Source organism: Narcine bancroftii, chromosome 8 (assembly GCF_036971445.1).
Source record: "Narcine bancroftii isolate sNarBan1 chromosome 8, sNarBan1.hap1, whole genome shotgun sequence".
NCBI classification, from domain to species: domain Eukaryota; kingdom Metazoa; phylum Chordata; class Chondrichthyes; order Torpediniformes; family Narcinidae; genus Narcine; species Narcine bancroftii.
This window is the reverse complement of record NC_091476.1, coordinates 154,423,706-154,443,895: the sequence shown is the minus strand read 5'-3', so window position 1 is coordinate 154,443,895 and position 20,190 is coordinate 154,423,706. Positions and strand designations below refer to the sequence as shown.

General features: G+C 41.3%; 1 protein-coding gene across 5 annotated transcripts in view; it reads right to left on the bottom strand.

Moving 5' to 3' along the window:
- The window catches only part of ubxn11 (UBX domain protein 11), a 61,292-nt gene that overhangs the window by 38,561 nt on the left and 2,541 nt on the right, over positions 1 to 20,190 (bottom strand). For 2 of the 5 annotated variants that reach the window (XR_011343488.1, XM_069895436.1), the window contains exons 2-7: positions 18,448 to 18,485; positions 14,694 to 14,794; positions 14,070 to 14,124; positions 13,493 to 13,563; positions 8,132 to 8,258; positions 992 to 1,209 (exon numbers count right to left, since the gene is read on the bottom strand). Coding sequence is in view for 4 of the 5 variants with exons in the window: in XM_069895436.1 (XP_069751537.1) it covers positions 992 to 1,209; positions 8,132 to 8,258; positions 13,493 to 13,563; positions 14,070 to 14,124; positions 14,694 to 14,794; positions 18,448 to 18,485 (610 nt within the window). In the remaining variant the exon portion in view is untranslated. The remainder of the gene's footprint in view (positions 1 to 991; positions 1,210 to 8,131; positions 8,259 to 13,492; positions 13,564 to 14,069; positions 14,125 to 14,693; positions 14,795 to 18,447; positions 18,486 to 20,190) is intronic. The other 3 variants (XM_069895437.1, XM_069895439.1, XM_069895438.1) reach the window with 3 other exon arrangements.

The following is a 20,190-nucleotide window of genomic DNA, read 5'->3' as shown; positions in this document are numbered from 1 at the left end:
ACCATGGCCACTGACAAAAACCTGCTTGCGGACCTACACAGGCGACTGGCCTCCCTAGTTCCCCCACCCCCGGAACGCCACCGGCCGTTTCATCCCCCCAAAGAGCTTGACTTGGCCCAGTTCATTTTTGTGCAGAGGGAATACAAAGTGAACTGCTACAGCGACCGTACAAGGGGCAGCCATGGGGAAATGGCGTTGTCAGAAATTAACATAGATAGGGATAATGGTAGGCAAGAACAAAGTGGGAGTTAAATACCACTTCTGTGTTTCTGTAATTCTATAAACAGTTAAAAAAAAATGAGAGTAATCTATATTGAAACATATTAGAGACTGTGGGGGGGGGGGGCGGGAGAAGGGGGAGGGGGGCAGGAATCTAGACCTGCAATCATACCCTTGGGATGGAGCTGCTCACCAAAGACTGAAGAAGGAATTTCTTTGGAGGGTTGAGAAGCTTTGGAATTCTTTATCCGAGGGGATGGTTGTTGAGACAGAAAGTAGTCTTAAGGCAACATACAGAGCCTTCCATAATGTTTGGGACAAGGACTCTTCCTTTATTTGCACCTATACTCCAGTTTTAAATTTGTAATCAAACAATTCAAATGTAATTAAAGTCTTCAATCCAGAGGTTTCTCTCTTGACTCCAACGTCCCTTCCTGCGCCCACTCTGGGCAGCGATGATGACGTCACAATGCACCAGGTGACTGAGCTCATGCTGCCCTTATAGGGGCGTGCTGAATATAAATAAAAATGGTCGTTAACGACCCTCAACATGGTGGCTGTTTCTGCACATACCGCCACACAACCTCTTATTGTTAAATTGACCTGGGTATTTCAGATTAGATATACTGTCTAAAATAACATTAAATCCTCAATCGAAGGAGCAATCAACATAGTCTCTGCAGTCCATAAACACACATTTTACAATTAGAATGTCAGGAGGGCCATTCAGTTTGAGTACAATGCACTCAGCTCACAGTGGTGCTAGCTTTACCTGTGTTGAAGGCTGACTAAATGATCTGAATGGACCATTGAACATCACAATCCCATTTTTGAAGAGAGTGAGTGGTATGGGGTCTGGTCTCTTTAGCCGAGCCCCACCCAAGACAGGCTCGATAGCAGCTTCCCCTTCACCAGCCAGAATATTCAGATCTTTGATATTTTGTAGAACCAAATCATACTCTATGCGAAAAGAGTTCACAGTGGCATCACCTGTAAATATAAACAAAAGCAAGAATCAGCATGAAAGACCTCTTTAGTTGAGTTACAAGGATGTTTTGAAATACGCTACAGTTAAGGAGAAGTACATGTAAAAATAGTTTGCAAAATTCCATGTAATCCATTTCTATTTCCACAATGATCTTACCACGACAACTTCATCACACACCACCAAGTAGGGGAAAGCAATTTCAGAGGAGTTTGGATTAAAGAAGTAATTTGAAACCAAAAGATGGGATAAAGAGCTGTAAGGCAACTGAACAGGAAGTTTCCAAGGACATTGACTCGTGACTGAGACAAAGTCCACCAATTAAACAACAATGGAAACAGACAAATAGCCCAGAGATGAACAGAGATGGGGGAGATCCCAACTGTTGAGTGGCAGGAGCCCATGGAAGAATTTGAAAGTGAACATAATGATCTATAGAGGCAAAAAAGTTAGCTGAACTGATCATGGATGAGGGGGAAGAGTCTTGTAGGATTAAAACACTCAGAAAAGCTGGAGTGACTCAGAAAAGCAGGTCTTGCAGCATCCATAGGAGGTAAAGATACATTACCGATGTATCAGGCCTGAGCCCTTCTTCAGGTTTTGAAGCAGGTGGGAGGCCAAAACCTGTCTGGAAAAGAGTCAAACCAGATGAGGTGATGCTAGATTAGGGTGCAACAGTAATTGGAACAGAAAATGGATTTATATTATCCTGTGCAGCAGTGATCAATAGAAAGTTATACCTTGAAGAAGGGCTCAGGCCCAAAATATCAAGAATATACTTCACCTCCAATGGATGCTGTGAGAGCAGCTGAGTTCCTCTAGCATTTCTGTGTTTTTACTACAATCAGTGCCTGCAGACTTCTGTGTTTTGTTCATTTTAATTTTGTAGGTTTGGCCAGTGGGTGTTACATCAATGGTAGGGAGGTTTTTGAAGAAGATTTTGACGGGTAGGATTTATGCTTGTAAGGCAGGGATTGTTGGGAGGACACACCTCACAAATCTAATAAAATTAAATGAGGAGATAACCAAGGAGATTGATGAAGGCAGCATAGTAGATCTTGTCTACATGGGCTTTATTGAGGCTTGTTAAGGTTCCATGTGGTAGGTTGGTCCAGAAGGAAAGAGAAAAACAATCCAAAATTGACTGTGATAGGAGACAAAAGGTAGTGATGGCTGAATGTTTTTCTGACTGGAAATCTAACAAATGGTGTAACACAGGTTTAGTGTTGGGATCTTTGTTGTTTTAAATATATGTATATTGAAATATATGAGATTGTGTGTTTGAACAGGGTGCTGAATATTTGCAATGAACTGCCAAAGATGGAGGTAGTGTCAGATACAATTACAACATTTAAAAGACATTTGGACAGGAACTTGCATTGCAAAGGAGTAGAGGGATGCAGGCCTAAGATGGACAAATGAAGTTAACATAGATAGTCATAATGGTAGGCAAGAACAAAGTACCACTTCTGTGTTTCTGTAATTCTATAAAACAGAAAAAAAATGAGAGTAATCTATATTGAAACATATTAGAGACTGTGGGGACGGGGGGGGGGGGGGGGCGCGGGAGAAGGGGGAGGGGGGCAGGAATCTAGACCTGCAATCATACCCTTGGGATGGAGCTGCTCACCAAAGACTGAAGAAGGAATTTCTTTGGAGGGTTGAGAAGCTTTGGAATTCTTTATCCGAGAGGATGGTTGTTGAAACAGAAAGAAGTCTTAAGGCAACATACAGAGCCTTCCATAATGTTTGGGACAAGGACTCTTCCTTTATTTGCACCTATACTCCAGTTTTAACTTTGTAATCAAACAATTCAAATGTAATTAAAGTGTTCAATCCAGATTTTATTCAAGGTTATTTGTATACATTTTGGTTTGACCATGTAGAAATTAAAGCACATTTTATAAATAGTCCCCTCATTTCAGGGCACCCTAAGGTTTGAGACATTTGGCTTCACAGGTGTTTGTGAGTGTTCAGGTATGTTGAATTGCTTCTCTGGTGCAGGAATAAGAGATCTAAATTTTCTTCCAAGTTTTGATCAACTTTGCATCTATAGTTGTCATTTTTTGACACAAGGACCAGAGTTGTGCCAATGAAAGTCAAAGAAATCATTGAGGCTATAAATGAATAAGCCTGCAAGATACATTGCCCAAACCTTAGGATTGTCAAATCAACATCATTAAGAAGAAAGAACATACTGGTGAACTCAGTAATTGCAAAGGGCTGGTATTCCAAGGAAGATCTCCACTGCTGATGACCGAAGAATTTACATCATAATGAAGAAAAACCCCAGATGTGTATCTGGCAGATAAGAAACACTCTTCAGGAGCAGGTGTGAATACATCAATGACTACTCTCATTGGGCACAACTCTGGTCCTCATTGAAAAATGGCAACTACAGACTCCAAAGGTGATCCAAATCTTAGAAGAAAGTCTAGCTCTCTTATACCTGCACCCATGAAGCAATTAAATCATACCAGAGTACTCAGAAACACCTGTGAAACCAAATGTCCTAAACATCATGGCGCCCTGAAATGAGGGGACTATATACAAAGAGTGCTATAATTTCTTCATGGTTAAACCAAATGACTACAAATAACCTTGAAAAAAAAAATTACATGTAAATTGTTTGATTACAAATTTAGAAATCTGGAGCACAGGGGCAAATCAAGGATATAAGTGTCTTTGTCCCAAACATTATAGAAGCCACTGTAGGTAGATTTTAGTAAGGTAGGGGAAACAAAGGTCATGGGGGTTGAGCAATAAAAAGGCTAAAGTGGAGCATAGACCACATCAGTTTTGTGAAGGAAGAAAAATATAGCACTGGTAGAAGAGAATGAGTATTGGAGTATTAACAAAATTAATATTTGGGGAGAATTTATAAGATTTAGAGTAGGTGACATACATATACACATTTTAAAACAGATCTTATTTGAACAGAAAGGTCAATTCTGGACTGTTTACCTATGATAAGAACTTGAGAAGAAGAAAGAACTCCTGTTGTGTGCTGGAGAAGGTGGGGGTTTTGCATGGCATGTGTCTCATGCTTATTTTGGAGTTTCATTGAGAGAGGTGTGTGTGTGTGTGTGTGTGTGTGTGTGTGTGTGTGTGTGTGTGTGTGTGTGTGTGTGTGTGTGTGTGTGTGTGTGTGTGTGTGTGTGTGTGTGTGAGCTTTATACATGTTAAATTCTGTGCACAGTATGGTGATTGCCTGCAACCACAGAACTTGGAAGAAGAAGTGAGATTGAACTGTCAACCAAAGAACTTTTCTTGAATTTACACACACATTACATACACGTGCGCTTAGAATTAGAAGGGGGTTATTTGGGTTAGTTAAGTATAGAGTTAAGTTAAAGTTTGATTCTATTTTCATGTTTGAAGTTGATTAAAAATAACTTTTGTTTTTAAAAATCCACTTGTCTTGGTGAATGTCTATTGCTGCTGGGTTTTGGAGTCCTTTGGGCTCACAACAACTAGGAGATGAAGGAGGAGAAATAAAAGGAGCACGAGAGATAGACATTGTGGAGAAGAATAATTAAAAAGAGATATAAAGGAGAGGAAGATGTGAATGTCCTAAGATGAACAACGTGAAGTGTTCTCTGAATGAGAATTTGGGTCAAGAAGCTAGCTGGTCTTGGTTTGGCCCGCACAAGAACACATTTCTAAGATATATTTGCAGAAAGATTCACTACATTGATTCCTAGAATGAACAGTTGACATGTGTAAAGAAGTTGAGCAAGTTAGGCCTATAATCATTGGAATTTTTAAATTAAGTGATGATCTTATTAAAATGTGCAAGGTTCTGAAAGGAATTAATAGCATGAATATTATGAGTAGGGTTTCTGCAGTAGAGATCACCAGAAACAAAAGCATAATTTCAGAATAAGGAGTGCTCCCAACCTCTGCACCACACAGCCAGTCCAGACAGTCCCCACCTGACCCCATCTCCCCAGTCATTAAAGTTGAGATTAGGCAGCAGCTGCTAGAGATGTCCACGCTTGCCATGCGTGATCAGCCTACCCAGGAGACCAGTGCCCTAGCAGGATACCTGGTCACTACTGCGCACCCTGATTTGAGGTCAGTGGTCCTGCCCCTCATGGCACTAGCTAATGGGAAGACTGTGTGGGATGCCATACCCTCCTGGAAGGGCTAGAATACAGGTGGTGGGAGGAGGGCACTCACCCAGGTCCATAGGGCAGCAGTGAAGACTGGAAATACATTCCCTGCCCACTCTACAAACAGGCAGCTGTGCTTGGATCTGCTGTGCACAGGGGTTGACCCTGCCAGCATAGATGGGATTCAGACCTCTGCCATTTACAATCTGTGGAAAGAGATTTAGGGGAGTGGGGGGTGGGGGGGGTGAAGGCCAGGGGAAAACATACAACCATCCTGGGATAAAGCCTAGAGCTCCCCCTGCCAACACTGACATGAGGCACTTTCAAGCTGTAAAATGGGATTAACTGGGCAATTTGCCCAGTTAGAGCCCCACTCACAAGGCAGTTTAAAAGGATCTGACCCAATCAGCATGCTCCTTAATCAACCGGGTCCCTGACCTACCTGGGAGGAAGACGGAACCCAGTTAAACTTACCTAGGTCTCATCCACCAGCAGTTTGAAAGCAAAAAATGGCTGACCCGATTATTCTGGGGACGTCAGTGCGTCACTGGGCAGTGTGTTGGCGCCAAGTTCAAATGTAGAGGAAGAACAGCAGTGCAGGTCAGGAAAGGGAATTTTGTAATGTGGTTTAAATGTACTTCCCAGGAAGACCAAGGTTAAAATCTTTTACTTCATTTCATCTGGTGAGTGTGTGAAGTGTCACTCACTGCAGGGGCAGGATCTCCCTTAAATCACCTGGTTGGAGATTTATTGGGGAGATCCCCTTGTAGGTTAAAAGGTGCTGGGAGCACCTTCGACCTATTAAACACACCTAGGTCCCAGGAAAGCTACCCAGGTGTGACAGTTTGAAAGTACCTACTGTCTCTGCTCTTCCCCCACTCAAAATAGTCTCTCCTGCCCTCAAGGTTGAGCTCAGAGACCTGCTGAGACAAGAACCCTCACCCATGGGGTGGCAGACCCCCACCCCCCCCTCCTATAGGATCCCCAACACATTTGTTCCATTACCCACTCCTGCAAAGGGAACCGGAGGCCATATATACTTGTAACAGTCTTAATACTCCCTTTCCCTGAATGCATTCACGGGATCAAGGTTTTAAAGGAACAGTCCCTTTATACTAACAGGGCCAAGTTTACATTCGGGTTTGCACAGGCTACAATTGTAGATGGGACAGGCTAAAGGGAACCAGTTGTTGTTCCCCCTTCCCTCCAAGATTATCTGTAGCCCACAGTACAGACCCTGCAACAAGTATGCTTTCTTTTTAATTTCATTCCTCCAGTTCAACTCATAAGAGCAAGTTGCAATTACTTGGGACAAGATACAAGACACAGTCCACAGTTTAATTTGCTGCAATGTCCAACCTATTCAACCTCTCCCAGAGATGTCTTGTCCATTATACTATTGTTTCAGAGGCCCTTCACATGCTAATCTCCCTCAAGAAACGGGGCTGGCTCATTGATATTGAAAAGGTGCAGAGCCCCAACCAGAATGTCCTGTTTCTGGGGATCCAATGGTGCTCAGGTCAAAGAGATATTTCTAAGACTGCCAAGAATGAAATTTTGAATTTTGCCATCCCCTCAAATAAAACAGACACCCAGAGCTTTGTAGGCCTCCTAAGTTATTGGAAGCAGAACCATGTTCTTTAAACCACCCAATATAGAGTCTCCCATAAGAAATCCACATTCCTATGGGGACCAGAACAGGCTCCTTTTGACACAGCAAAGCAAGCTGTTGAACAAGCACTGCAACTCACCAACAACGCCCCCCCCCCCCCCCCCACAGTGTTCCTTTTAAATTACGGATCTCAGACAGTGACGCAGTTGCTGAAAGGAGCCTCTGGCACAAGATCCAAGGGTGCAGAGTCCTGCTAGTCTTCTGCACAAAATCTCCGCCTTGTGCCGCCGCTCAATACAATTTGATACCAGGATTTCGGCTAACACTTTCCTCAGGATTGCTTTTGATTTTGCTAGTACGTGCACAGTGACACTGAACGGACTACTGACCAACAAGACAGTTCGTCATGTATTATGCAAAAAAGTCTCAGCAAGAGAACAGCTGTTGCTATGAAAACTTTTATCACAGGACAGAGCCAAAAGAAAGAAGAAAGGGATAGGGGAAAAAGAGGAAGAGGGAGCCAACAGAAACCAGAAAAGCAGTTATTAATGCTATCTGGTTGGCGGGTGCCCAGAGTGCATTTATAGTGCCTTCAAATATTAGGTATTCCACAGAATTCACATCAAACGAACCTGAAACCTGTACTCATTACCTCTCAACGAATGGTTGATGTCTGGATAAGTATGAGGGAGGAAAGGACAAAAAGATACACAGATAGTATTTGGCTACAAGTGGGGTGAAGCTCACGTGTAGCATAAAGACTAGTATTAACCAGATATGCACATTTTGTATTGTACTGTCAATTTTGTACTGTTGAATTCTAAATAGTTCTATTTAAAATGGGGTTGAATAAAAATGAACTTTTATTTTAAACTTTCTCATTTAATATAGATATTAAAATTTTAATATTATGCTCCTAAGATTTTGAAACCACATATTTGAACAATTTGTACTGGACTATTCCATTTCAGATATTCAAGCTACTAACATTTTTTGACAGGATTTTTTTTTAAAAAGAAAATCTGCTGGATGATAATGATCATGAGTTTATTACCAAACACAATATGGTCTCTCTTTGTTAATATCCTGGACCTGGGCTATGTCCTTCCTTGGGCCACAAGCTCCCTGTGATAGGAACAGGGACTGTCACTATCTGCAGAGGTAGTCCAAACAATGATTTCCAGAAACAGTGCAACTAACCTGGGTGCCAAACTGGCCCACTGGCATTCGGGCACTCTTGACGTTCTTCTTCCTTGAGAAACACACTGCAGGCTTCATTCTTCTTGCCACCCCCGACCCAGATCATCCCGTAATCATTCAGGAACTTCTACAAAAATCAGCCACACTAAATAAGTCACCACACTCTGCACATGGTTGAATTTTGAAAGGGAGGGCAAATTATTTTGCATTTTTTTCTGATTCCCTGCCCTTTCCTATCGTCCTTTAATTTTCATCGTCAGCCAACTAACTCTCCTGAACACAACCATACCATAACTAATCTCATTACTTTGTTTTTCTGTGAATTTTTAAAACCAAAATGGCTCCAGAGCATGGCGACTTTTTGCGAGCTGTCTTACAAGATTTTCACAGCATCTCAGTACTTGTAACAATAAACAATAAATAATCTAAAATAGTACCTATTAATGTGCAGAGCGGACAGACTGTGAAGGGAAGTTCATTGAGGTGATTACAACTATTGTAGCGCTTGGAACTTTTTATGAAGTCATAGAGCATTACAGCATGGAAACTGGTCTCTTCACCCGTTCTAATGTGTGTCAAACCATTTTTTTTTTGCTTAGTCCCACAGACTTCCACCCAGTCCTCCAAACCTCTCCCATCCATGTATCTATCCAAATTCTTCTTAAATGTTAAAATTGAGCCTGCTGGCAGCTCGTTCCACACTCCCACTACTTTCTGTGTGAAGTTCCCCCTCATGTTCCCCCTAAATTTTCCCCATATCCTCTCATTTGTATCTCACCTACCTTCATTTACTCTGTCTATCCTCCTCAATTTTAAATACCTCTATCAAATTTCCCCTCATTTTTCTACGCTCCAGGGAATAAAATCCCAACCTGTTTAACCTTTCCGTTACTATGCTCCTGAGGTCTGGGCAACATCCTCATAAATCTTCTGCATTCTTTCTATCTTACTGATATCTTTCCCGTAGTTAGGTGGCCAAAATTGCACACAATACTCCAAATGTGGCCTCATCAATGTATTTTACAACTTTACCATAACATCACAACTCCTATACTCAATACTCCTGTGATGCCACTTTCAGGAAATTATGTATCTGGATTCCCAGATCCCTCTGCTCTACTACACTCCTCAGTGCCCTACCATGTTCATCTTTTCTTGGTTTGTCCTTTCAAAATGCAACACCTCATACTTGTCTACATTAAATTCCATCTTCCATTTTTCAGCCCATTTTTCCCATCTGGTCCAGATCCCTCTGCAAGCTTTGAAAATATTTTTCACTGTCCATAATGCCGCCAATCTTAGTGTCATCTGCAAATTTGCTGATCCAATTTACCACATTATCATCCAGATCATTGATATAGATGAAAAACAACAATGGTCCCAGCACCAATCCCTGAGGCACACCACTAGTCACAGGCCTACAGTTTGAGAAGCAATCATCCACCATTACTCTCTGGCTTCTCATCCTTACCTGAAAATAACACCCTAATCCACATGTTCTATATCCTTTCTCATTTCCTCAAAATTGGTCTTTCTCCAATTTAGAATCTGAACCTGAGACTCAGACCTATCCTTCTCCATAATTAACTTGAAACTAATGGCATTATGATCACTGGACCCAAAATGTTCCCCTACACATGCTTCTGTCACCTGTCCTGTCTCATTCCCTTATAGGAGATCCAGTTTGCACTCTCTCTAGTTGGTATCTCTACATATTTATTTAGAAAACTTTCCTGAACACATTTGGCAAACTTCAAGCCATCCAGCCTTTTTACAGTATGGGAATCTGAGTCAATATGCAGAAAATTAAAATCTACTACTATCACAACCCTATGTTTCTTGCAACTGTCTGCTTTCTCTCTACAGATTTGTTCCTCCAATTCTCATTGACTATTGGGCAGTCTATAATACAATCCCTTGAGTGTGGTCATATGTTTCCCATTCGTCAGCTCCAATCAAATAGTCTCAGTAAATGAGAACTCTAGTCTGTCCTGCCTGAGCACAACTGTGATATTTTCCCTGGCAAGCAATGCCACTACTGCACCTTCCATTCCCCTCGTTCTATCACGTCTGAAGCAACAGAAGTCCAGAACATTGAGCTGTCAGTCCTGCCCCTCCCGGAACTGTTTCACTAATGGCCACAATATCATAATTCAACATGCCAATCCAGGCTCTAAGCTCACCTGCCTTTCCTACAGTGCTCTTAGCATTGAAATAGATGCACCCGAGAACATTTCCACCCTGTACAACCCAACAGTGCATGCAATTTTCACAATCTTTTCCCTCCTCCACTCCTCTATTTGCTCTGGCACTTTTGTTCCCCTCCCCCTGCAAATCTAGTTTAAACCCCCCACAGAAGCACTAGCAAACCTTCCCATAAGGATATTAGTCCCCCTCCAGTTCACATGCAAACTCTCCCATCAGAGCAGGACTCATCTTCCCTGGAAGAGAGCCCAATGATCCAGAATCCTGAAGCCCTCCCTCCTGCACCATGTCTTTAGCCAAATGTTACATTACATTATCCTCCTATTTCTAACCTTACTAACACATGGCAAGGGTAGCAATCCTGAGATCACAACTCTGGAGGTCCTGTCCTTCAACCTAATGCCCAACTCCCTGAACTCTCCTTGCAGGACCTTCTCACCCTTCCTACCCATATCATCGGTCCCTACATGTACCACAACATCTGGCTGCTCACCCACCCTCCTCCAAATGCAGTGAATGCAATCTGAGATATCTAACACCCTGGCACCAGGGAGGCAACATACCATCCAGGATACTCAATCTCTTCCACAGAACCTCTTATCTGTCCCTCTAACTATGGAATCCCCTATTAATACAGCTCACCTCTTCTCCTTCCTGATCACTGTGGCTTGTCCCTGGCAGGTCATTCCCCCAACAGCATCCAAAATGATGTGTTATTGAGGGGAACAGCCACAGGGGTGCCTTGCACAACCTGCCTGTTCCTTTTCCTTCTCCTGACTGCCACCTATTTATGCTCCCCCTGCCTCCTAGGTGTGGTAGTGTCACTGCAACTCCTGTCTATCATATCCTCTGCCTCTTGAATGATCTGGAATTCATCCAACTCCAATTCCTTAACTCAGTTTGTCAGAAGCTGCAGCTGGATGCACTTCTCACAGATGAAGTCATCAGGGATACTGCTGCCTTTCCCACTAGGCCTTTTTAGACTGCAAAGTCGTAGTATCTCCATTGACATGATCAGTTTTGAGAAGTCGGCTTATGCGTTCACACGGAGCACAAAAAAGCCAGCTCCGTGAGCTATCTCACACTGCAAGCCGGCTTCCCAAATAAAAGGAGGTGGTGTGGCAGATGTAAGTTATGGACGTATGCCAGCATGTTCAAATAGGATGAATAACAAGACTAAACCTCAGTCTTGCTGACTTGCTGTCAGGCTTGATATAGACAAACAACAGGTGACCTGGCATCATGACATCTGGAGTACATTCATGACATTCACATTGAGTAGGCCAGGGCTTCTCCATAGACCTATGGATGCTGTTGTGTCACTGTACCTCGTAGCTGTAGTGGCTAATTGCCAGTAGATAGGAGCCTGTTGTGTCTAGGTATCATATGTTTGGAGCTGTTAGTTCTAGTTCTGCCCACTCCCCCCCCCCCACCCAGCATACCGCTACAGCGAGGTTTATCGCATCAACTGTGACATAAAACATACGCGCCCAGAAGTGTCATGGCTGCACACTCAAAATTAATTTGAATTTCCTGCACTTTCATCAAGAGCTGAAGACTTCATCACAGCATCATCAATCCTTCCCAGTTCAACCCAGCAAGACAGGCGTACAATTTTAGAATGGTTGCAGAGTGCTACATTCTGCCTCTAGCAGTACCCCATTAGCAGACTGAAGACAGGTGAGTTTAGACCCACCCCCCAATCCGCCTTTGATTTTTTTTTTAAATACACAGAGCTTAAAGGCGGAGAAAATCCGGCTTTCAAGCTCTGTGTAAAAGGGTAATGACAAGAAGAAAAAATACATGATATCTAAAACCTGCACCTACCTGCTGAATCCTTTTTATTCCTTTCTTACTTCCTGCACCACCACCTCAGCCTCTTCATGTTGAAGCCTCTTGAGTCAAAGCCTTATCACTCTGACTCAGGCCACTTGAGTCAAAGCCTGATGATGATTGAGTAGGCCTCAATCACCCCTCTGATAATGACTACTCTGCTACACAGTCCCTCACTTATTGAGTGACCTCAATTGCCCTTCAACTGTTGACCTTGTTTGCCCAATCCATATAACCATATAACCACTTACAGCACAGAACAGGCCAGTTCGGCCCTACTAGTCCATGCCGTAACTAATCCCCACCCTCCTAGTCCCACTGACCAGCACCCGGTCCATACCCCTCCAGTCCTCTCCTATCCATGTAACCATCTAGTCTTTCCTTAAATTTAACCAATGATCCCGCCTCAACTACGTATGCCGGAAGCTCATTCCACATCCCTACCACCCTCTGCGTAAAGAAATTTCCCCTCACGTTCCCCTTATAATTTTCCCCCTTCAATCTTAAACCATGCCCTCTAGTTGGAATCTCCCCCACTCTTAATTGAAAAAACCTATCCACATTTACTGTCTGTCCCTTGTAAAATCTTAAACACCTCTATCAAGTCCCCCCTCAATCTTCTACGGTCCAGAGAAAAAAGCCCCAGTCTGCACAACCTTTCCCTGTAACTCAAACCTTGAAATCCTGTCAACATTCTTGTGAACCTTCTCTGCACTCTCTCTATTTTGTTTATATCTTTCCTATAATTTGGTGACCAAAACTGTACACAGCACTCCAAATTTGGCCTCACCAATGCCTTGTACAATTTCATCCTAACCTCCCTACTCTTGAATTCAATACTCCGATTTATGAAGGCCAACATTCCAAATGCCTTCTTCACCACACCATCTACTGGAGTATCAGCCTTGAGGGTACTATTTACCATCACTCCTAAATCCCTTTGTTGCTCTGCACATCTCAATAGCCTACCATTTAATGCATATGACCTCACTGCTATCAACTGCTATCTGCTGAGTCTCTCCTTTTTCAACCCTTTTGCCTTCCACTTGAACTCAATTGCCCAATCAACTGTTCCTCAGTCTTCAACTGTCTCTCCTTTTTAACCCTTTGATTTGGGTTTTTAAACAACTTCCAAGTAAACTCCAAGCATTGAAGTCTGAGATGAGGTCAGATAGAGAGAGAAGTGAAGAATATATATGGGGAGTAAAGAAATGCAGAATCATTAGAATCCGTGATGGAGCAAAAAAATGAGAAAGTCATGCAAAAGAAATGAGCAGGCGAAGGTGTTGGCTCTTGATTCTAAAGCACAGACAGATCTCTTACTTCCATTTCCCATACTTGATTCTGTAGCTGCAGGCATTTTTCCAGCTCCTGCTGTCTTCTGGGGTCATCAGCTACATGTTCAGAAAATGAAGAGCAAGAAATTGACAACCTGGAAAAGAATTTCCTAATTCCACAAGCACCAGCCCCCGTCCAAACAACCCATCTGCCAATTTAGTTTGCCCTATCTTTGTATAGCAAATCTCTAAGAAAAAATGTCCTTATTCAGCCCACTTTATTGTTGACAATTAAAAGTTTATTACCAACATCTAGGAGGAGAAAATTCCCAATATTCTACTCCTACGAAGCCTTACTTATTTTGAATATCACTACCAATTCTGCCTTTGAACTTGTAAGGAAAAGAACCATAGATTCTCCAGCCTCTTCTTCATCTTTGGTGATAAATCTCATTCACACTCTCTCCTAAATCTTGACATTCTTCCAAAGTACGGCATTGAACTCTGCAGGTTTAACAACTAGTCTTGAAGCATGGTGACATCAGTAAATGTGACTTATACTGTACCATGCCACATCATTGTTGCACAGCGTTAGAATTAGACACAAGCCCAATGGCCCTTACTTTTAGATAGTTGAAGCATTCTCAGCTTTTCTTTCAACATAGCTATTTGAAGATTCTGTAAAATGAAAAAGAATATGATTCAACCAATTAAGGGAGGTGTTTCAGTATCTTACTTTGTTGCAGTAGAGGAAACTCTTCCTTGGCAATGACTTGGAAAACCCTTCATGGGGACAGATGGGAAATTTCAATCATGGAAAGACAATCCATGTTGCTTTAGTGTATTTCATATGATTTTCTTGAAAAATAGTTTGTATAACTTCAAATGTAGTCACAGTGTCAATGAGCCCATGACAATGAAGAAGTGGCTGCACCTATTTGGTTGCAGCAAGTAGGAGTTTCAGTGCATATGTACTCATTATCATCCACCCTGAAAATTACTTGTGTTTAGTCCAGTAAAAATCATATTTTTAATGTGTGAACAATATCCTCATGTCAGGGAGATCTCAACAGAAGTTGGGCTGGCAACATAGGATTTTGATCTCCAAATATTGGAGATCATCAATAACCAGCTGGAAAAAAATAGTTACTAAAGGAGAAGGAACTGCATTGTAAATATAATGTATTTCTGCTGTGTGATGCACTCAATTCTATGATTCCAAGTTACTTTATGGCTTAACTCCTTACTTTCCTGCTGATCTCCTGTGCTTGGTTTCGAACTTGTTGCTCCATCTTGGTCAGCCGCTTCATCATTGTTGACATAAGCTCATTGTCACTGGGACTCGAGTCTGGAGAAGTATGAACAATTTTTTTAAGAAAGACAAATCAAATATGTTAAAGAAACATTAAATCAACATTCCACATCCAGTTGTCTCCTACGGCTCAGTCAATACATAGCACTATTAATTTTGAGTCATCTGACAGCGAGTCCAAGGCACACTTCCAAAACTTCTGCACAAAAAATCCAAGCTGATCATTTACATTAGTTACAGCATAGGGCAGCACATTTAGTGGAGCGGTTAGCACAAAGCTGTTACAACACCAGCAACTCTAGTTCCAATCCACCACAGTCTGTAAGGAGTTTATACATTCTCCTCATGTCTGGTTTCCTCCCACTGTTCAATTGTGTGTAATTGGGTGGCATGGGCTAATGGGCCAAAACGGCCTGTTATTGTACTGTATGTCTAAATTTAAATGGTGCAGGTAGGTATAGCTGTCTTCTTGCATATGAGTCAGTGAGCCAATAAATATTGGCCAGGAAATACTTGGCAGGTTGGACAGGATCTGCCTTAATAGGACTTAGCACTCTCCCTGCATTACAATTATAGGTTTTATTCAATCTTTCTTAGTTTCTTTATCCTTTCCCTTTGTTCTCTCCACTTTTCTCCTAAATCTGCAACTTAAAAGATGTTTGATTACCAATTTTTACTAATCCTGATGAAAGATCGTCAGTAAGCAATATTAAATCTATTCCTCTCTTCGCAGATGGACTCTGACTGTCTGAGTATCTCCAGCATTTTCCATTTTTTGTCGTCTTTGTCTGAATTGGATTGTGTACATTGCCCTATCTTTGTTTCTGATCCTACCTTTGGTACCTGCAACTTGTCTTCCAAAGCTCATGCTATGAAATTCCCACCTTGAATCTTTCTGACTTTCAGTATTCCCATCCCACCACAGTGGCCACACTTAGAAGTTAGAATTTCATATTTGTTACAAGCCCAGAGGATCCCAAAAACAAGCAGCAATAGATATTCACCAAGACAAATGGTTACTTAAACAAAAGTTGCTTTTAATTATCTTTAAACATGAAAACAGAATCAAACTTTAACTTCTAATTCTAAGCACATGTGTATGTAACGCGTGTGTAAGTTCAGAAAACTTCTTTGGTTCACAGTCCTGACCCACAATCTTCCCCCAAGTTCACTGGTTGCAGGCAATTCTTATAACGTGCACAGAATTTAACATTTATAAAGTTGACCAGGTTTTGGTGCTCGAAAGGTAAATGGTCAGGAAGGTTCTTGATGGTTTTCAGAGAAAGAGATGTGTTGTTCCAGGACATCCACAATTGATGTATTTCCATCAGTCACCTAAGTGTGTTGCTGACGAAACTTGCCCCATCAGGATTCTCCAGATGATAACCTCTTTCTTTCAGGTCACCACAGAGTACCTTTTTGTTTCTCTTATTCCAAGTGCAACATTAGACAGCCAGTCCTCTCCTCTTGCATGAACCACAAAGGCTGTGACTAGGCTCTCTTCCAAAAGCTTGCCAGCTTGTCCTATTTCAGTCCCAGCAACTTCTTGCTGGTTGTAACACTGTTAAGTGCTCTGCGTGTGTGTGTCTCACACACACACACACACACACACACTCTGAGACTGAGAGAAAGACTGTTTTACTGTCTCTGCTCACAAAACCACATGACCCTCTTACAACAGCAAATTCTCCTTTCAGACAGCAGCGACTCCTGTCTGCTCTTTCATCTGTTGTCTTGGTAAACAATAATCCATTAGTGACGTCTCTTGAGCACTCTTCAAAGATCTTGCAAAAAGAGGTGTGAGAAGCCACTATGTCTCCAGTATTTCAAATAAGATCTGTTTTAAAGTGTTCGCATATGACCTACTCTAACAAACCTTTCCCAATTTAGCTCCCAAAAACATTTCTATATATATATCTATACACTCTGTCACATATTCTAACTTCAGGCTGAACATGCAGCCAGTATGGTGGGATGAAGACTAAAAGCAGGAGATTTCCCCTTCAAATATCTCTCAATTTTGTTGCCATTATTTTCTCATGACTTTTATGCAGATCCTTTTGCAGAGAGCACCATCAATATCAAATTTTAACCAAAGCATTTCACAATTTGCCCTTGATTTTGGTGATAGAGAGGGAGAGGAAGAATTTGGTTTGTGTGCCCATGAAACAGGAAACAAGATTTCACTCAGTAATGCACCCTTATCATCTGCAGAAAGAAATAAACATTTTTTAATGATAATGTTTTGCTGTGCTGTTTCTGTGACTCTGTCCACAAAATGTGTGATAAATTTGTTTTAACATGAAGGACAGACAGACCACAATGGCCAATTTAATTTGTCCTGAGTCAAATATCATTGTACCTGCAAGTGTATAGAACACATAGGAGGTAATTAAAGAAGAAATTTGAAGAGGAGTATTAAATGGTACTGGTGGGCAAAAGGATGGAACATTTGAACACGTCTCCTGTTTCCATTCTTTTGTTTGATAGATTTTAGTGCATTTCTTCTGACTAAAGTTTTTGAGTTCTAAATGTGATGGCATGCTGGAACATTATTGAAATAGCATTGAGTTCTTGTTTTCTCAGTGCTGTTTTTGCAAAATGATCAACTTGTATCACACTGACTGACACAATGCAAATGACAGATCATAGGGTTTAACCTCCAGCATTTTTTTTTAAAAGAAAGGGTATCTGTAACACATTGTCAGAGGCAGTTTAAGATAAATAAAATTTAAACTATCATCATTGAAAAATATTCTGGTCCTAAAATTGTGATAAAATTAGTGTGTGGTTGGAGGATGGGTGATAGATGGAGAAGGGAATGGATGTCTTAATGGCATTTGCTAGTATTTATACACTACCACCACATACAAGGGTGGAAGTAAGGTTAAATAGTACACAAACCACACCAAGATGCATTTTAGTGATTCATCGTTTTCCTCTTACATCTGTCCCCAGCAACTTCTTACCAATCATTTCCCCTCCTCAGTCCAATGAAACCACTGATACAGGATTCTGACTGATAGTCAAGTTGCAGGTGTGTGTGGTTTGGATGCTTATAGGAGTCAGGCCAAGCGTGCAGATTTTAATTTCTCCAGTGCAGTGTCCAAGTCTCAAAGATCCTCAGCAGTTTCACCCAATGATCTACAGCCACTTTTGGTTGGGAGTCATGGGAAAGGAGGCACTAACTGATGTTGCCCTCTCTAAACCAGCAGTCAACTGTAATTGCAAAGTTTATGATCAGTGTCACAATGAAAGGTGTAGAATCAAGGAAAAGATTCCTGTGAAAAATACTTTGAAGTTTCAGAATTATTGGTAGTTTTGTAAATGAGAATTTTCCAAAGATGCTGCTAGTTACAGTATTTAGTAAAAACACAATGTTGGGGAAACGTAGTTGTTCAAACAGTGTTCTTTATGTAGCAAAGATAAAATACGTAATTAACATTTCAGGCTTGAGCCCTTAATCAAGGTCATATGTAGCCTTCCATACATTGATGAAGGCCTCAAGCCCAAAAAAGTTGGTTATGTATATTTATCTTTGATGCATAAAGTACAGTGTTTGATCAGCTGAGTTTCTCCAGCTTTGCATTTTTACTTCAACCACGGTATCTGCAGACTTTTGTGTTTTACTGCCAGTTGCAGTGTTAATAGTTAGTTTGAAATTGTTTGAAAAGTTTGGTCTGCCTTACCTGTGAAGAAGTTCTCTTCAAAGCAGAGTACTTGTTTGCTGTGGAAAATGTACCAAAATAAATTAAAACAATAATATTTAATAACAAAGAAAAAATCCCTGCAAGCACTCAGATGTCATGGTAAAGTTGTATAAGACACTGTTGAGGCCAAATTTGGAGTATTGTGTGCGGTTTTGATCACCTACATACAGGAAAGATATTGATAAGATTGAAAGAGTGCAGAGAAAATTTATAAGGATGTTGCAGGATCTTGAGCTGCTGAATAATAAGGAAAGGTTAAATAGGTTAGGACTTTCTTCTCTGGAGCATCAGAGAATGAGGGAGAATTGGTGGAGGTATACAAGATAATGAGGACTATAGATGGGGTAAATGCAAGCAGGTTTTTCCACTGAGACTGGGTGAGTGAAGAATGAGAGGATGTGGGACAAGAATGAAAGTTGAAATGTTTAGGGGGGGGAACATGGGGAGAATTTCTTCACTCACAGGATGGTGAGAGTGTGGAACGAGCTGCCAGCAGAGTGGTGGATGCAAGTTTGATCTCAATATTTAAGAAGAATTTGAAATAGTACATGGATGGGAGGGTTATGGAGGGCCATGTTGTGGGTGCAGGTTGATGGGACTTGGTGCAATAATAGTTTAGCATGGACCAGATGGGCCAAAGAGCCTGTTTTTATGCAGTTGTGTTTTTCTGATATGTCCATGCAAGGTCATATCAACATGGATATGATGGCACCACACTAAAACTCCACACCACACCCAAACTCCATGTCCATGCAAGGTCATATCAACATGGATATGATGGCACCACACTAAAATTCCACACCACACCCAAACTCCATGACCATGCAAGGTCATATCAACATGGACATGATGGCACCACACTAAAAGATCTTCCCAAGAGGTGACTTTGTAAGTAAATAGAAACTGTGAAACTTCTCCATGTGTTAAACAGGAAGAAGATAATAAGCGTTGGGAGTTACCCATGTGCAGGTGCGACTCACAAAAATGCAAATAATGTCATACAAAGTTAAAAATAGAGCTAAAACTTTATTGACTATAAACTATTATGTGGAGAAAAGTGTTGTATTCAAAGAACAATATTGAAAAGAAAATTAAAATTTGGTGATGAATTCAATTTTAACTCTCATACAGAAATGGTGACAATGTGCAAAACAACCTTCAGGTTTGCCTTTAAAACAATGAGGAACTTTGTTGTCCACAAGTAAGAGTCTCCTATTTGTGGTACATCACTGTTTTAAATGTATATATCAGGGGTGGCCAACCTTTAATTTAGACATACAACACAGTAACAGGCCATTTCGGTCCATGAGCAAGTACTGGAGGTGTAGGTTAATTGGGCAGCATGTATTTGTGGGCCGAAATGGTCTGTTACCGTGCTGTATGTCTAAATTAAAAATTAAGAGATTGGCCACCCCTGGTTCTAAGAAGACAAAATGCACTAATAAATCTAATAGGCTATTCAAGAGAACAACTCTTTTACCCTGTGAATGGTTAGAATGTAGACCTTAGGGAGAGATTGAGGATAACCCGAATTACTTCAAGGTGAGTAAGCATTTACATTGAAAAGATGAGTTGAAGAGGTTGGAGGAGACTTGAATGGAGCACAAAAGCCACCAGTTGGGTTTATAGGATTGTTTCCATGATACATATCTGACATAATTCTCTTTAATATAACACCGAGAATGTTTGCCACTAAGTATTTGATTTTTCATATGTCTATGC